This window comes from Echinops telfairi, unplaced genomic scaffold (assembly GCF_000313985.2).
Source record: "Echinops telfairi isolate 266 unplaced genomic scaffold, ASM31398v2 ScPeMD7_7473;HRSCAF=8511, whole genome shotgun sequence".
Lineage (NCBI taxonomy): Eukaryota > Metazoa > Chordata > Mammalia > Afrosoricida > Tenrecidae > Echinops > Echinops telfairi.
In genome coordinates, this window is record NW_022111377.1 from 9,078,519 (window position 1) to 9,098,063 (window position 19,545).

General features: G+C 37.4%; 1 protein-coding gene and 1 long non-coding RNA gene across 2 annotated transcripts; one reads left to right on the plus strand and one right to left on the minus strand.

The window, feature by feature from the left end:
* The first annotated feature begins 735 nt into the window (after nt 1-735).
* Nucleotides 736-5,484, plus strand: LOC123521169. The gene is made up of 3 exons (XR_006679636.1): nt 736-869; nt 3,025-3,125; nt 4,778-5,484. It is a non-coding gene; the product is annotated as an uncharacterized LOC123521169 (long non-coding RNA).
* NET1 (neuroepithelial cell transforming 1) lies at nt 887-13,156 on the minus strand. Its single transcript, XM_004712617.2, has 10 exons — nt 12,947-13,156; nt 7,580-7,687; nt 7,069-7,236; nt 6,445-6,507; nt 5,890-5,986; nt 5,668-5,744; nt 4,707-4,964; nt 4,131-4,301; nt 3,014-3,200; nt 887-2,804 (listed from the first exon to the last, which is right to left on the minus strand). Exons 1-10 carry the CDS (start codon nt 13,037-13,039, stop codon nt 2,398-2,400), a joined length of 1,629 nt encoding a protein of 542 aa, XP_004712674.1. The 5' UTR covers nt 13,040-13,156; the 3' UTR covers nt 887-2,397.
* Between the last annotated feature and the right edge of the window lie 6,389 nt (nt 13,157-19,545).

The following is a 19,545-nucleotide window of genomic DNA, read 5'->3' on the forward strand; positions in this document are numbered from 1 at the left end:
ACAGACTTCAAGAAACTCAGATCATGGACAGTTGAAGGCAAACTAGGAAATACTAATAGATGTTACTCATTAATATATAATTTATGTAAAGGTGATTGGCAAGATGAGTGATTATGTTGATCCAAGGAACTCCCTGCATCAGAATTACCAGGAAGGAGTGCTCTGCAAATTCCGTCTTCCTGTTCATCCCCAAGACAGGGATTCCGTGAAATAGGGATGTCTAGGGGTAGAGGGGGGTTATCTTTAAAAAAAAAATTTTTTTTTAATAGACCCAGTGATTCTGATGCCAAACAGGTTTTAGAACTATTGAGTTAGATCACGAAATGTTCTCAAATATAGGTGTTATTTCCAAAGAACATTCATTTCATATATTTACTTAATTTGTAGGTCTTATTTTCTCTCTTGAAGGAGTCAAAGGAAGGTAGAGTTTTAGATGAAACACCATTTCATTAACATTTGAACCATAACTTGTGTCTATAACTTCAAAGGTTGACAAAGTTCATTCATGAAAGAATGGTTATTCTATATACCTTTTGAAATGACTAGAAATCTTGTTTTCTGATTTTTCAGATCACAACCAAAGTAATTCCACATTTGAATTAAGAAGTTCTAAAATTAGAAACCTGAAGATTTCTAAATGGTATTCTGAAATTAACCAAATTAATTGAATGCATTGCTATTAGCATTTATTATCATGAGGTTAGAGGTTTACTTATCTTCAACACAACTGCTTATTTATGATTTCTGTTTTCCTAAAAGCGTAATAATGGATTCCCAAGACTTGCTGATCCTCATGGCCTTTAGTGAAGTTTGCCATGACCTCCAACGCCTCACCAACGGACTCCTGAAAATGCTCCGGACACAAACAGGTGAGAAAGCTTTAGGGTGATTTGGTGGGTTTTTTTTGTTTTTTAATTGTATAATTCATTTATACAGAGAAATCATTTGGAGTGATCTATTTACAATCTTTTCCAATTTTCATTTTCACTGGCCAAATATATTTCACATAATAGTCAACATTTACTTGAACCGATTGGCATTATAAACCTGCCATGACACATGGTTTGGGGCCCACTCTGTTTACCCCTTTTTAAAGACTATGATTCTCCCTCCTTTTTTAATACAAAGTATTGCCACTCATACAGCATTCTGCAGTGAGAGGTTCACCAGCCTTTTTTACTATCCTATGAATAAGTCCACCACAACTGATCTACTCTGTAAAGACTTCAAAACACCTCATCGCTTCTTTTCAAACGCATTATTTGCTGGTATTGTAAACCAAGGCAAATAAAGTTCACTTCCCCTTAAACCTTCTACAACTTACTACATACCCTCAAGTTGAGCTTCACTATCGCTCACATACTGGCACAACCAGACATTCTACTTTAAGACAAAACGACTCTCTTTTCCCCTCTTTAAAGCAAAACAAAACACAAAAACCTATTACCAATCATCCTGTTTTCCCTCTTGCTTTTCAGTCCATGCTACGACTTTCAACTCAGTTCGTAAGGTGGTTTTCGTTCAGTAGTCTAGAATATACTAAGTCATTTCATTTACTTTCACCACCCCAAAATGCTACACTTTAATCACTGTGATTTTCTAATTGGCTCAAAAACAGTATGGCTTGGTTTCACTTGGTAAAGTTAATATGATTTAAAAATATATATATGTATATATATATATATACACACGCATACGTACACACACATTTTAAATCAAAGAAAAATACTTTAAGAACATGTCGATTTGAAAGGACATCAAGTAAAAAAATAAAAGCAAATAACTAAAAGCTACTTTATAATAAAAAAAATTAAATAATCGGCAGGTTAAATGAATGAGGAATGTGCAGTGAAAAAACAAACTAATATAAAGCATTCCAGTTTATAAAATGGAAAACCTATAAGGGTTTTATGGTTTGTTTTCCAAGGAAGTTATATCTCAATATAAATTTTGAAATACTGCAAAATATATATTCCATGTAAATTTTAGATACCCAGGGTATGATCTCAAATTCTGCATGCAAGTTTTCTCAAAGAGACACTGGTAAAATTTCAGTATTTGAAAAAATTCTAATTTTGGTCAAATAGTATAAATAGCACAATTGATTGGTATTGCAAAGTTGTGATGAACCGAGAATAGGAAAAAAACATTTATGCATGTTTCATTTGCCCAAAGATACCAGGCTTTCATGTGCTAAAGAAACCAAGAAAATTATATTCTTAAAAAACTGTCATTTTAGCTGCCATTAAAAAAAAGAACAATAACAAAAAACATGGAAATATTAAATTGGGTACAAAGTAACCCCTATAATACTTCCACACTCACGTTACAACACAAACAACAACAAAAACTGTACACATTTATAAATAGTGTCCCCATCTGTGAATGCAGTTTTCTTCATACCAAAGTCTCTTTCCGTTTGCCACTTAACTGGGCTCTGTCCCTTGCTTTCCGGAACCCAGACTGCGTCCGGTTTGCTTTTACACTCCTGCTTTCCTCAGCTGTCTGCACACTAGGCCCACATTCGGGGGCATTTTCCTCCACGTCTACTTGAAGGATGGTGGACACTGTTGAGACCCTTCTCTGTGCCTGGACGTTGGACGCGGACAGGCTGTTCTCCTCACACTCTTCACTGAGCTCTGGCAAACCTGTGAGCTCCGTGGGGCTGGCGGCCTCCTGGAAGGGGGCCTTCGCTGCTCGGATGCAGTTGAACCACTGCTGCTTGTGGAACACGTCGTTGGCTTGGAGGGTATGAGACTGGCCTGGAGAGGGGTCTTGGAAGCGAACTCGGAAGATATTTTTAGCTAGAAATCATCAAAAGAGAACAAAACAAAGTTATCAAGTGCTACGTGGGTCTTGGTTACTTATCAGACACAGCTTCTGATGTCAGAGGGATGATGGACGTTGACACCCTGATGAGTACAACATGTTTGGTTGTGCGTGTAGAGACAAACACCCCGTAGCCCCTGTCCTCCCCACACCCCTTTCCATGTCAAACATTATTCATTTTCACCTTTATCTGAGTTGCTGAAAGCCCCTCGGAAGGACCCGCCCATCCTAACATCTCCATCCTGCAAGTCTTCCAGCACCAGCTCCTGCACAGGGATCGGCTGCCGGTAAACCTGGTAAGAGTGGCGCTCATTTCTCGTAACAGGTCGAGTCAAAACCAAGATGTCTTGAAACAGGAAAATGTAAAGTTTCTGGAAAACAGACATCAAAGCTTATCAATATGGACTCTATTTTTAAGCATCTCACATAGCGCTTATATTATTAAAATAAGTTGTGATTATTGATTTCCTCAAATTTAATCTCTCTTGTATAAATAACCTCAAAGATGGCGATGCCTGCTCTCTACTTGAATGTTTTCCTAATCTCAGAATCTAGACAGTCTTTCTTCAAACTGGTGTGTAATATTAGATGAAGCATCAGCTAAGCAAACACTACACATTACAAAGGCCTAACTATCAGGAGTAACATGACTGGAAACACCAGTGTTGTATGCCACAGTTTTCTAACAAAGTAGGGATTAGAAAATGCAAGTTGGTAAAAATGTTAATGGCTCTATTTTGTCCTACACAAATTTAAGCCTTTATAAAATTTCAATTAAGCCTCATGCTGGAAATCAGGTCAGATTTCCCAAATAAACCCAAGCCATATAAACACCATTCCACAACTGTACTTTAGTTCTAACAGGTACTCTGTAATTCAGATATTTTAAAATCAGTCTGCATTCATGCAATCTGCTTTAGAAATGTGTTTAATAGTGTTTAAAAACTACTTCTGTCATTAGGAAAGTAAATTTCAAAATACATTTTGAAAGATATTCTTTTTCTTTCATTAAGTATTATAGAATAATTTATTTAGAAAGGGAATTCTAGCCAAATAAGTTGATTTATGTTTCAAAGTTAAAAAGTAAAGTATTATTGGGGCTCCACTGACACATTTATCATCGTATTTTTTCAGTAACTATAGAAACAAAATGCTTCCCTTATTAAAACCAATCACATAAAAACAAACAAGCAAGCCCTGTAACCTTCTTTTACTATGTGATTGTTTTACAGTCTTCCTTCAGACTTTATGTGAGGAAAGGGAGTAGTAGCTCACTGCACACTGGTGCTCAATATACTCACATGTCCATTTTTATTCTTCAGTTCCCCATGGCAAAGCAATACTTTACTTGCTTCAATTCTAGGGTCCTTCTGCTTTTCATCCAGGTATTCCAGTTTGTCAATGTAATACTGGCATTCTGATTCACCTTTCTTTAAGTTGATATCAGAGAGAACGCCTTGGATTATCAGTACCTAAAAGTTGTCCAAAAAGACGGTGTAACTTTAGTATGCTAATTTATACTCCACTTCCTTATCAGTACATTCAGATATTTCACCATTCAGAAGAAACAACCCCAACAGGATTAGGTGATCTGCCCAAGGTCACACATCCAGCTAGTGAAGAGATCAGATGAAGACTCACTCTCTTGATACAGATAGAAATATTAAAAATGTGCTAAAAGCAACGCAACTACATCTTCTTACTGCTTAGTGCACAGTGCACCGATGTAATGGGTATTTAAAACCACCACCCGGGGAGAGAGTTGCCAGCTGAGAGTGGAAAAAAATTTCACTATGCCAAATCAATGTACATAAGATTGAGAACACCATTTTATACTTTTCTGAGACAATCTAGTGCACAAATTTGAAAAAACTTACAGCTTCTTCCAGAAGCTGAACATCAGGGTGATCTTTGGGAGTATGTCTGAGAATTTCTTTGATCAATAAAGGGTATTTGACCAGGCGACTTCGAGGAATATCTAAGAAGCTCCAGAGATCTAGTTTTCGACTGAAAGGAGACTCAAGACATCGTTGGAGAAAGTCTTGGACTCTTGGATCTTGTTTCTTTTGATCAAGGAGAGCTTTCGCTGCGAGCTGGTTACTACAGTAGACTTTGTAGGCATTCAAGCCTGGCAACTGTGGAGAAATTAAAGGGAAACAAAGATGAAGTCCTGTTATGATTTGGTCCATTAATAAACCTATAACTGTGAAACAAAAATCCACAACTAATCCTGAGAATATTAAAGTCAGCTCTGGAAATGCTCTGCACGTGATTATGGGAGGGGGAGAGTACTCTGGGCTAACCCGAAACACCTTTTTCTAATTTACTCCACTAAAGACTCCTGACTCCTCCTCCTGCCATCTCAGTTTAGTTACGGGCTCATCTTCGGAATTCCCAATGCACTGAACATGTTCTTCCTCCATCAAAACCATTGCTCCCTCAGACTGTTTATTTACCTGTCCTTGTCTCACAAAATGTTAACTGCCATGGGCAGAGGTTGTCCTTCACCACTGACTCCCTAGGTCTTAGATCAAGGCCTAGCACCTGGTCCTTAAATGTCAATCGCAAGAATGAAACAAATAATTAGTGGCATGTAATATGGATTTCTGCTCAAGGAAATACATGTAAAACAAATAAAACACTACCACTCACAAACTAACGCTTTGTTTTGCTTTGAATAGAGACTATAACTGTTAAACCTATGTTATAATGTTGCATTTCAATGCATGGTGTGCTTGTAGAATCCCATGTGAATGGATCAAATTGCTCTGATACGCATCACCACCTGCAAGGATGACATCAGCAAATAGCTCCCCTAAGTAAACAACTCAGACATACCCAGTTCACAAGGATGTGACCAATCTGCTCCACTGTCCCATCAGGCTTGGTTGCTTCCCCTATTCTTGCCAACAAATCTGAAGGGTAAAAATGCAGAAATACCAAATAATGGGTTTATTTAAAAAAACAACTCAGCACTAAATTAGACACTTAGGATTTAAAATTATGTAACTGCGATTGAGACACCCCTGCCCCAATGAAAATTAATGAGCATTATCTAACCTTCATGCAGAGGTATGTAAGCGTCCAAATCACCAAATATATGTGTGAGTTCCTCTTCTGACATAATGGACAGCTTTAACATGGGGTCATGGTAGGCCTGTCAGAGGGGAGAAATGCGTTACACCAAAAGATCAAGCAAATAAAACATGCCAACTGAAGTATACTTTGATACAAACATGACTAACTCTATAAAAGCTAGTGTGGAATCTGTTTGCCACCATCAAAGTAATAAGTATATGTTAATCCTCAAACAGAATCGTATTAACACTCAACACTTCATCTTTTAAAAAAAAGGACTCATCAGTAGTTATTTTCTACTCTTCCATTTAAGAAAATAGCCCTTTGAAGTTATAAAATGAAATTAAATAACTAGGGCACATGCTATCCCACCCAGAGGAACCTCCGAAGACAGGTCTGGCAATCTGATGCTGAAAGCCCTCAGCCTCGACGCCTCCAGGAACAGTTCCCTCTACCAGCTGCACAGACGGCGCGGCTCAGAGGACGACTCAACGGCAACGAGCAATAGAGCACACAGAAAGCAAGTTAGTCACTGACCTTTCTTGCAAGTTTGAGATCCTCAATTAAATCCTGTTCACCTCGGGACATTTCATATATTGCCTTAAAAAAACCCAAACAGCAAACATCATAAGTAATTTCCTCCTTTTAAAAAAGAAAATTATATACAAATGATATCTACATTATTTAGCTGATGTTTTAAACAGTGCCTTCCCTGAAGTGACTCAGTGGTTTATAATTTCACCCAGTAGAGTTGTTTCATTTGATGACCACCAATTGCAAAGTGATGCCCAGCATGTGTTATGCTCAACTATAAAACGTGCAGGCTAATTTTGCCAAAGCTATTAGTTTGTTGCCCTTCTAGCAAAAGATAAGTTTAAAAAGTATAAACCCCACTGCCTATGCCGTTTTTTTTTTAAGTATACCCTAAGACAGTGGTTCTCAACCTTTCTCATGCCCAACCCTTTTCATATACTTCCTCATGTGGTTGACCCCCCCAACCATAAAATTATCTTCACTGCTACTTCACCACTGTCATTTTGCTACTGTTATGAATCGGGCGACCCCTGTGAAAGGGTCGTTCGATCCCCAAAGGGGTCGTGACCCACAGGTTGAGAACCGCTGCCCTAAGAGCTGTAGCCTTGATAATAAATGCAAGCCTACCTCCTGGCGCTTGATTTCTTTCGTAGTTAAAGACTCCTTCATGTTGACATCTAGCATCTCGGACCAGAGGACACTGTTTCTCCTTTTGGTGGGTGTTGGGACTGTTGACCTGCTGAATGACTTCTGGGCAGAAGCCGGGGATCTGCTGTCACCACGAAGTGTAAAGGACTTTGAAAGAGAAAATAAGATTTGGTGGGGTAATTTTTCTTACTTCTGAGAATTTCTAAATGAATGAAAAATCATTTATTCAAGTTCCAATGAATAATTCTAAAGCACTTCGCAGTCAGAATGACTCATGAGGTATAAATATTATTGAAGTCTCTCCTCTGATAAAAGATATGTTATACAAATATGGCTTTAGTAACAACATACCTTCACCCATATATTCCACCAAGCAAAGCACATTTAAGTAAAACAGTACAAATCTGTTTGTACAGTTCAATGAAAAGCACGAAATTTATGTTTCTATAAAAAGATCCCCTCCTCACATTAGTCCCCACCATTTTTTTACCTGTATTGTTTGGCCAAAGCGTCTGACTGCTCCATTTCTTACAGGAGAGATTAAGTTTGCCAAGGATGAGACCCGAGATAGAGATCGGACTCTTTTATTGCTTGGCTCCTGTGAAAACAAAACAAAACAAAACAGGTCATACTAAATGTATGCACAGGCTCAACGACTTCAAACACGTCAGGGCAAACAAAGGTAAGCCCTTTCACAGAACAGTGTTTGCACATTATGTAACAGAGAAACACGGAACTCTGAAGATGGATGTTGTTCTTGTTAAAACAGTTTACATAGAAAAGCAGTGGTTTATTACAAAACAGAACAAACTAAATAGTGTAAGACCGACCAAATATTGGACTAGCATTTTGAGAATGCAACGAATATTACCATTAGGAAAAAAGCTAAAATTAAAATAAATTTGATTCTAAAACCATATAAAAGGTTTTAGTTTCACATGTAAAGAACAGTTACAAATAAATTCAACCCCACAAAAATAGACAACAGCATTAGTGAATCCCATGCACCTAGCATGCAGCTTCAGTTTTCAGTATAACAATTTGTTTCCTCTCTGCCTCTACTAGAATATTCCAAAGCAAACTCTAGACTTCATAGCATTTCATTTTCAAATACATTAGGTTACTGAGCAGGGGTCCTCAAACTTTTTAAACGGGGCCAGTTCACTCACTGTCCCTCAGAACTGTTGGAGGGCTGGACTAAAGTTTTAAAAAAAAACTATGAACAAGTTCCTATACACACTGCACTTATCTTATTTTGAAGTAAAAAAACAAAAGGGGCAAAAACACCCGGCGGGCAGGATACATGTCCTTCGTGGGCCGCATGTGGCCCTCGGGCTGTAGTTTGAGGATGCCTGGGTTAGAGAATAAAGATGCCTGACATTCAAACGGGTCAATTCTGCAAGCAGGAGGTCTCTGTCAATGGAAGGTATTTAAGTAAAAGACTATATTAATTAAGGCAGAATATAGTGGTTAAGAGCACAAAATGGTTCTGGAATCAGACTGCCTGAATCGAAGTCCTGGTTGTAGCCCTTGTTAAGTGGTTCCCTGGGACTCAGTTTTCTCATCTGTACAATAGGGGCTCAACAGTCCCTTATAAAATTGTTGTGAAGATTACATATGTTTAACGGGCTCAGAATAGTACTTGGCACATAGTAAATGTTACTTACTGCCAACATTCTTTCTTAGGGAATGTTCCACTTACTACTTAAACACTGAAAACTATAAATATATTGATCATTTTGCATGTATTTGTTAACTTAATGGGAAAATGCAAGGTGGCTTCTAAAATTCTGTGGGAAAATTCCACTACCTTTTAATTCCATTTTTCCACAAACTTTTTAAAGCTTCATCAAAAAATTTTATTATACATGTATTGCTTTAAAAATAACAGTAGAGCAAGCATCACTTGTTCCAGGGTCTCAAAACTTAAGATCATAAAGCAAGTTTATCCTTTATAATGTATACATAGTACTGTCTTGTCTGTATTTGATGCCTTTATACTTAATGAAAAATATTTTGATGAGAATTTGGAAGGCTATATATATTTGAAAAATACATAAAACTGCCATTTAAAATACAATAGAAGTAACATTTTTTTCTAAATATTCTTTGATATGGAGAAATTCATAAAAGTTGACTTTAAATGTAATAAATGATGATCAAATGTTTAATGTTAGACCTTAAGGACGAAGAAATTGAGTGCAAATAATTTCCTTAGAGTAACAAGAATAAAATGGTAGAAAGAGTTAAAAAGTCTTTGGAAAGAATGAAACATAAATTATTCAAATATCTAATGGTGAAGTGTAGCTTCATTAAAGTTCCTAAATATGTACATCTACCAGAAGGCTTCCAAACGCTAAACTTCATTATCTTTGCATTCCATTTTGCACACACTTTTGGACACCTTCTTCTAGGTTAGAAAGGAATTGGAACTACTACAGTAAAAAGACATTCTATTCTATATAATCAATGTGAGCTCAGAACCCGTAAAGGCCTCAAGAGGTAGGGTTTTAGATAACCATCTCCCCCAAATTAAACTCAAAAATAAAACATGGAATATAGAGCCATGAATGTGCAAATACTGAATGAACTGAAAAATAAGCCTTCAAGTTATGTAGTAAACTCACACATGGTGACCAAGGCCATGCGTGGATGCCTTCACCATACCCATCTGTGCAAGACTGAAGTGACACATGCATGTGCACAAGGCATTCCTTTCTATTTAGTAAAGGCAGTACAAAGAGTCTTCTGTTTGAATGGAGATATAATTACCTCACAGAGTCAGATATGCCAACATTAACTAGAAACCAAGCAGTTGTCAGGAAATCTGTTCTTCCTTGTTTAAAGTAAAACAATATCTGACTTCTGAATAAATCACAAAATATTTCATTTCAATTTACGCCTTTGGAGAGGTGCTTCTCCCAGTGAATTTGGAAGAAAAAATCCGTTTAGCTGAGATGAAAGATTTTTTTATAATGGTCTTTTATATAAAATCAAATTAGAGATAAAAAAATTCCCATGTTAACATTTCAGTTACTATACAATTACTAATTTCTTTGTAACTCAAAATTATGTGATACCACTAAATCTAAACAATTTGGATTTAGACAATTAAATGCAAATATATTTACTAAAGCATTTTCAGAAACTAATATAAATTTCTTAATGCTGTTTATTTAGGGCAGCAAGAAATTATGCAAAGCAGTCCTTGGTTAAATATTTTCCAGAGTCCTTTAAAAACTAGTCTATATCTCATTTCTCTACAAAAGATATGTTACTCTTAAGAGTGTATCTAGTTTTAAATGTCTTGTTTAGTAAGAAATTGTGGTATTAAATCAGGTAATATGAGGGGGGGGGGCGGCGTTCCTGTTCTTCAATATCCTTTTGGCCATCCATTAGCACCTTTCCAGCTTTACTTAAGGGGCACATGGAAAAATTATTTGGCAGAAACCACAGAAACACTTAGTGTTTATATTTCAAGACTTCAGAGAGTTTTAATGGATAAAATAACTTGCCAATTAAAAAAAACAAAGTGTGATGGGATTTGTACATGCATAATACCAAATATGGGTTACAGCATAGCATACTACTAATTCTAGGATACATATACTATGTGGGGGGAAATACCAGAGTACTTTTGTGAAAGGGTGGTATAGATTAGGCAGACATGTGTGGCCTATAATATTGGGTTAAAAAGCTGTGCCTTTTGAAAAAGGTTTGGATTTGATCCATGTGAACTACATTAAAAATAGTTTTTCTTTAGAGCCCCAGTTAATCTATCTTAACTACCTTGTTTTAATTATTAATAACCTAAATATTTGCATTGTCACAAAATACATTTCTAGGACAATCTTTTTAGAGAGCTGAAATTACACACATGCGCACACCCAATGCAGATACAATATCTGAGGTGATAAGAGAGCAGTATGTCCTACCAAAAGTAAAGGTTATTTTGGAGTCCTGGCCACAATGTTATAGATATTCAAACTATGCCCTCTCCTTAAAAGACAATCTGAATATTATTGGAAACAAAGAATACAAACATGTTCAAGAAACTTGGTACAAAAGATAATCTTTCATCAGGGTTAAAGTCTACTTGGAAGGAAAAACATCAACCCAACAGCCATGACATAAATTTAGGTTAACTTTTAATCAGACTGTCTAGTTTAACTAGGCAACCACATGCACTATTATATGAAATCTGCCTTCAGATTAAATGATTAATTAATTAGCTACACAATCTACTAGTAGGTTCAGAAGTCCTGTGCATTCTAGAAAAGGTTTAACCCCAAAAAGGTTAAAATCTTGTAATGCTTTCAGATTTTTGTAAAATAGTTTTCCTTCCAATAATGATGTCACTTAATAGACTTTAAAAGTTTGTGGAAAAATGGACTCAAAGACAATGGAGTTGTTCCAAGAACCTTTTCAATGCTCCTGTATGTGGCAAGATTTATTTATTTGGATTATGCAATAAACAATCTTCTTTCCTATTTCACAAGAAATAAGGATGGAAATAGAAAGGCTATTTTTAAAAAGATTTTTTAAAAAAGAGCTATGAGAGGATTTCTTCCCTATTTAGTAGGGAGAGAAATAAAAATACTCAAATGAGGTCATTTCTTGAAGGCTGTGTGTTTCTAGTTCTAAAAACCTGCCAATTTTCCCAGTATTCATCTTTCCAGTAAAGGTGTGCCAGAAGCAGGGCAATGTCTGATACCAGACAGAAACGACTAGCTCCTGACCCTGATTGTCCAGACGTAAATGATCAGCTTCCATAGCTACACTGATGAGCGTGTATTTAACTTGCTTAATACCTGTATGGACAAGTCTAGAAAACCGAAGCATATACATAAGCAAAAATAAACAAGCAAAACAAAAACCAAGCCAAACCACACCGAATAAAAGCTTACCTCCTACTCCAGCAACTAGTTCAACTACCCAAAAGTGTATGTTGTACGTGTCTAATTAAGTTTACTGAGGTATGACTAATATACAATAAACTGCACATATTTAAAATGTATGGTTAAGATAAGGCACAGGTAGGTCTACACCCATGAAAACATGGCCACAATCAAGACAGGAGGTGTATGGTTGACTGAATTCAGGAACACTATTCCTAACATACGTAATTGATAGAGTACATATATACATTTTAGTACATCGTATATACCAATACAATATTATATCACATTAAAGCAACTGTAAAGATTACATAAAACTATATAAACAGCATTTGACTTATCTTGATAAATGTTCATGAATATTTTTAAAAACTACAATGAATCCAGACAAAGCAAGGCATTGGGCTTAAATGCTTTAAGCTCTTTCTTTCTGAAAAGTGGGAGTACATACTAAACTTATTAGATGTGGAAAGAAAAAGAACGCGCACACACCAGGTCAGATAGTACTTTGGCTGTAGTCGGTTCACTAACATTAACTTTCAACGAAGAGATTCTTATTTTCCATCTCACTCCCTAAGCAGTTCCTAGGAGTCTGTTAAGTACTAATGTAAATACATTTTAAAAACAACCAAGGAAACCCCACACAATCTAAATTCTAATAATCAAAAGAAGTGACCAACTTAACCAAACCGAGTACTTTATACACTTAAAATCTTTTTTCTTTCATATGGAAGTTTGTGTTCACTCATGATAAACTATAAACCCACCTACTTAAATACCGGTAAATGCCTTAGTTTCTGAACACATTTCAAACTTGGATAAAGTCAAAACCAAGCTTACAGTGCTAGATCAAAAGTTATAAACTATACTATAAAATATTTTGTTGTTGTTAAATCTCTTAAAAGTTTTCACAGTTGGAAAACATTCCTTTTGGCTTACGTTTCCCCTTACAGTCTTACCTCTTGCTCTCGGAAGGACTGATTATTCCCATCTAGGACTCGAATCGTCCTTTTAATAGGTAGGAGACCTCCAATCTCATCATGCGCCACCATGCTTTAGCAGGTATTCCTCCCAGGCTTTACAAGCGACCCACACCGCGCAGCCCTCCTGACCGGCTCACGACAGTCACACAGGCTTGTCGGCGGAGTGCTCAGCCACCCTGGGCAGCCATTTGCCCAAGTCTCCTCCCGGCGGTGGAGCTCACAGCGTCTGCGGCGGAGTAAAAGCACACCCACCTCAAGGCTCTGGGGGCGGGGCCGCCGGGGGCGTGCACTCAGGGGCCACGTGACCGGGCTAACTGGCAGCTGTGGCACACCTAGGCGGCTCAGTTTTCGCTGGGGAAGGGAAAGCTCCTTATCAATAGGTTTGGAATTTCTACAGTCAGAGGAGCAGGGAAAAGGACGCTAGGTTAATGGAAGGCAGAAACTTTTCTTCTGACCCAGAAAGCATTTCAAAAGAGGGCTAATTGCTCGTTTCAGTTATCTAGTCTAGTTTTAGTCACACGCAGGGATATTTTCCTGCAAAACCCTTTGACTCAGGAATTATTATGCACAACTTCAAGTAAGGAAGTAGGAACTCACAGCTAAACACCTGTATACACTACAGAATTATAATTACCCAGGGGGCTGGCTTTAGTCACATAACTGCAAATATATTCGCTACTGTACACTTGCCTGTTGCTCTAAAATGGCTCCTGCTTTTTTTTCTTTAAGACCCAGCAGTAAAAATACACTTCAGTTCACGCTTCCTGAAGTAAATCTCCTGTGGAGTCATGGGCATAGTATAACTGGGTTCTTTGCAGGGTAGAGTTCAGTACTTCTTAGACTTAAAGGCAGATCTTTTAAAAAAATATGCTGTGTAATAGATGTTATGAAAAAATATAAAAAGGTAAAGTATTTTTAAGAAATATATAGCAAAGGCTTTCTCTAGTTTTAATTAATCAATCTGGCTATAGTTGGATAGTCTAAATTCTTTTCTCTATTGAACAATACAATTTCTGTTGCTTTAGTAGGTCCCCTACAAAACATATTTTCTTCTTTAATACACATCACTGTATTCTACTTTGAAGGGTAAGATTTTAACTAACTATGTATTACTGTGAATGATATGCTGCCAGTAATTTGCAAAAAACAATTTTACTTCTCTTTTTAGAATTTATTAGGATTTGAGAAATCTATTCTGGATTCTATGGTTCATTGAAAGAAAAAAACACGTTTTATATCTGATCCTAAAGTGCTCAAACCATTGTATAAAACCAGGCCACAAAAAGAGATAACAAATACAAGAGAGCTACCTGTATTTTGCCTTTTGGATAGATAACTACCCCAAAACAAGTCATAGAGCTAGCTACAGAGGTTGTGGAAGAGAGTCCGTTTCTGGCCAGATGTCTCTGAGGTTAAGAGTGTTTAGGAAGACATGAGAAAGAAGTGGTAGCATGCTAGTTTTGTGCTTTGAAAGGCATGCTTTGTTTCCATAGGCCTGAGCAAGGGGAAAGGGCAAGGTTATGCCAAAGGAGGCTGAGGAATAAACAAAGTCAACTGCAGGGGTTGAAGAACAAATAGAGCAGTAGAAATAGTGGACCCAGACTATAAAAACATTCATCTATATTAACGATTTAAGATCTGTAGGGCTGTGTTACTTCTTGTAGGAAGGACCAATACTGCTCTTCCGTAGCCATCAATGTGCTCCACATACACGGTAATGGTAGTTCATCAGTCTGCTTTGAGCTTTTTATTGTTTGTCCCACACACACCCCACATCCCGCCTCTGCATCTTACTTAGTGGACATTGGTAGTGTTTCACCATCTATTACCTGGCCCCATCCGGGGAATATATGTGATATGGATGGCCTTAAAAGTGGTTGAATGTAGAAGGTATTTCTATATGGCACTGAAGTAGCAACACCTTGTAGGTCATGGGATCTAGTTCCCTAATTTAATAGGTAAGAAAAATAATCCACTTGAGTTCTCAGAGTTAATAGGCACAGCCTGAAAGGAACCTAGTAGTCTGGTCAAGTTAGCTTCATCAGTTAAAAATGGTGCAAATAAAGCCAAAACTTTGTGGTCACTGAGCTTCATACAGGGATAGGAAAGAAGCTGCTATGGAGGAGTTCATATGGCTCCCTTACCAGATGTCTTTCTCATAAGGATAGTGAAGGGAAAGCCTATCCCTCATTTTTTTTTCTGTTAGCTGAGGGCATAGGAGGTAATGGTAGACATCAATACATGTAAAAATAGTTGGGGTTGCTATGAGTTTGAATTAAATGGCAGTGGGGTTTTTGGTAAAAATGCCTATAAGGGCTAAAGATAATAGTCCTTGTCACAAAAAGCTAACTCATCAACACTACAATTGTAGTTTATTTTAAATGTTTGGGTTTGTGGCCTACATATACTTTGAACAACCAAAGAGAGTAACTAAGGAGCTTTGGAGGTGTGGTGGATTATGCAATGGGCTGCTAATCACAAAGTCAGCAGTTTGAACCAAGGGGAACAATGAGGCTTTCTACTCCTGTAAAAATGCACGGCCTTGGAAACCCACAACAGCAGTTCTACTTTGTCCTACAGGGTCGCTGTACATCAGCATCAACTCAATGGCAGTCAGTTTTTTATTTGGGGCAGTATCTAAAAAAGGAACAATGAACACGTGGACATCCAATTAGTTTTCTAAGTGATGGGCCTGAGAGAATGAGTTAATATTCAGTAAAGGTCCTTTCAGATCATTAACCTAACCTCCTCAGTTTTCTGGTGATGGCTGGTGGTAAAAAGTAAAAGGGCTATGTGCTTTCTAGTCTGTGCTTAGCTTTATGTTTGCTATCTTATTTCTTATGTGATACATAGGAAGGAGCTCCAAAAAGTTCATGAGAAAAAAAAACACACCCCAATGTATGACTATCTCCAATTTACAGATGGAGGATGCAGGTACTTTAAGAAATGTTTCCAAAGTTGCACAGTTAATCAGTGGCTGAAAAGAGATTTTAATCTGGCCTGTTCAACTCCTATTGCAACATACTTTCCAGATAAAATCATAACTGCAATATGTTCTGATACATACTAAATGTTTAATAAAAGTCCTTTCAGAAAATGTTAGCTGTTAGTGAGTTAGGAGCAGAGTTAGGTTTAAAAATAAGTCCCTTGAGTCCCAGCATAGCATTCACTAAATTATTGTCAAATATTTAAGAGAAGGCAATCATAAAGAAAGTTCAGAGATTAAAGGCTTCTTGTAACAAGCCAGGGCAAACATAAATAATCAAATAGAACTGTTCAAGCTTTAGGAAAAAAAGCGTTTTCAACTGATGATCGTGCTTTACTGATATTTTTAATACTAGTTGCCATGGATTCAATTGAGGGTAGAACTGAGAACATGGGTTCAGCAAAAAGTGTTAACCCATACAGCCTCTTTATAGCAAAAGTAGAGCCATATGGAGCTAAGCAAATACGAAAAACATTTTCAGAGTGAAAAAAACTCCATGGACTTTTAAATGGTTACAAGCTTTCAAAAGATGGTCAAACCTTTCTTTTGAGGTGCCCCTGGGTGGATTTGAACCACCAACCTTTCTGTTAGGAGCTGAACACTTAATTATTTGCACAACCCAGAGACTCCTACAATAGTTTTCAATAGCAACTATTTATTTATGGTAGAATAGTGGGTTCCACATTGAGCAGCTAAATGCAAGGGCAATGATTGAGCCTATCAGTGGCTCTATGGGAGAAAGATGAGGCTGTCTGCTCCTATGAAGATTGAAGTCTTAGAAATGCAAGTGGGCAGTTCTCTCATTTTATAGGGTCAGCATGAGTCAAAGGTAGAAGCCCTAGTGGCATAGGGGTTATGAGTTGGGCTGCTAACTGCAAGGTCAGCAGTTTGAAACCATTAGTCACTCCAAGGGAGAAAGACAGGACTCCTGTAAAGAGTTACAATTTCAGAAAATCACAGGGGTAGTTCTACCCTGTCCTAAAGGGTCGCTAGGACCCTGAATCATCTCAATGGCAGTAGAGCTAGAACTGAGTCAAATACTGATTAGATGGCAGTGGGTTTTGAGTATTTATTTATATGGCTTTCTGAAATGGTATAAAAAAGTACAGATTGGCTGAGTATCTTTTCTTTGTGTAGAACATCTAGAATTTATAAACTCTAAAAAACATAATTGGGTTATTTAAAATCAACAGTGCCATTTTGGAAAAGATATCTACTTTTTAATTAAAGCAAAACAGAAAACTGGATTGCAAAGACCAAGTGTAGTTATAGTTTCTGTTCCTTTTCAATGGAGTAATTTTAAGGCATCCTTTCCTAAAACAGCAGTAAGACAAAGACATTTGTTTTCTTTCCATATATAAAAAAGGCTACGTTCTTTCAATAGAAAAAGGTTTATCTAGAATTTTAAAATGAATTAAGAGCTGAAGAATAATAATTACTTGTTAGACTAGATATGATTTGCTTTTATTTACTATCATCTGTAAAATGCAGTAAAAAACTGGAAAGTAGGTAGCGAATACACTACCATCAAGTGTATTCAGACCTAAAGGTAAAGCAAAATCTAAACTCTGCTGCCCTCTACCTGGAATTTTGTGAAATGTAATTGTCTATCTATTTTTCAACTTTGCAATTGCATTTGTAAGGATCTTCTATAAATGACCATGGTGTTGGCAAAGAATGGTGAAAATAGCATGGACTGGCAGAAGAACGAACACATCTGACTTAAAAGAAATATAACTGGAATGCTCACCTTAGAAGCAAGCAAGACTTCATCTCACATACTGTGCACACATGCAATGAGACCAGTTCCTGGAGAAGGACATTAAGCTTGGTAAAGTAGAGGATCCATGAAAACAAGGAAGATCCTTAATTTGATGTGCAATAAATGTCACCCAGGGCACATACGACCTCCTTTGGCTTCCCTATTGCTACGAGGCAGAAATCAGATGTGCCTATACCCAGCGTCTTTTTTTTTTTTTTTAACCTATTCTGACAACAATTTTTCCTCCCAACAGCACTCTATTTCTGTGCTGGGTTCTATAATTTATTGCACTGGTCACATAAAATTATAGGCAAAATTATTATTATTATTATTATCCTTAGGTAAGTTAATAGGTAACCACAAGTCAGGATCAGTAAACAAGGATACAATCGTTGGTCCATAACAACACCCCTCTTTAACTAGGACTTAAGTCTTTCTCCGTTCCTCAACCTTTGAGCCACATGGTCCCTTGGCCTTTGCCTCCCTCATGGTCCCTAATCTTGGTGCTGCACACTTGTGTTCTGTTCATGATTTCCTGACCTCTATCCCTGGGTCTCGGCCTGGCTCCTTTATTCTGTCCTACAGTCTCTGGTCTTGACCTCCACCACTTCAGACAAATCCCTAACAAGCTCTTCTGATGGTCCTGGAATTTTTCTCAGTATCCCAGATGGCTCTTAATCACAAAGGAATCTTGCATGGAGGTGTAGTTTTTGTCTTTCAGCAGACCATATTCCCAAGGAAACGAAGGATGTGACTTGGTCCACACCTTCTACTAAAGCCAGGATTTAATCCTACTTTAATCTTGTCTATTAGCATAGCAGAAAACTCCCTTCAAGAAGAGATTATCACCACAGGCAGCGAGTACAGGATTATAATACATCACAAGGAATTATGGCTAGAAGGGCCACATTAATTGACTGCACCTCAAGATGGATTGACACAGTGGCTGCAACACAGACTCAAGCATAACAACGGTAAGAAGATGGCTCAGGTCAAGGTAGTGTTTGTTCACAGAGTTGCTATGAGTCAGAGATAATTTGATGGCTGTTAATAACAAGAACATCAGGATCGATGTTAATTGTTATTAATGCAAACGGTTATCTATTAGCACTGCAAATAGATTCTGTAGGTAGACATATAGATGATATAAATTTTCTTTGTATGTAATTTACAATTATTCCATCATTCTTCTTTTCAGTGGTTATAATACAGTTGGCCTTTTAACAACACAGCTTTAATTGAATGAGTCCATGCCACCAACTCATTTGTTTTGGGGTCAATTTAAGAATTAAATACACAAAAAACAAACCCAAACCTGTTGCTATTGAATGCATCCAGGTGACCCCATGTGTTTCAGGGTAGAACTGTGTTGCCCAGGGTTTTCTTTCAGGTTTTAATTTATAGAGACAGATTCATTAAGTTTTAAACAAGAGGAAGACAAGACAAGGAAAAAGACTAATCATCAGGATGAGGGAGACCATCAGCGGGAGGCTATAATAGTGTCCAAGGAGTCACAGAAACCCAGCTACTTGACTAGGGCATGAAGAACAAAACTATCGCAAAGCCATGATTAGTGGCACATCACTTAATCACAGTTGCTGGTGGGATTACCGAAATAGGAAAGGGACCAGAATTGGGATATAGACACTTCTGCAGATTAGAAAAGATTACAAGAGTGGTTCATGGCCTTCCAACCAAGGGTGTAATTCATGACTGTGCAGACCATAGTACCCCAATTTCCATCAAGATGACAACCCACCAAGAGGCTGCCCTTCACTGGACTGTTTAGAGCAGTGGTTCTCAATTTTCCTAATGCCTTGACCCTTT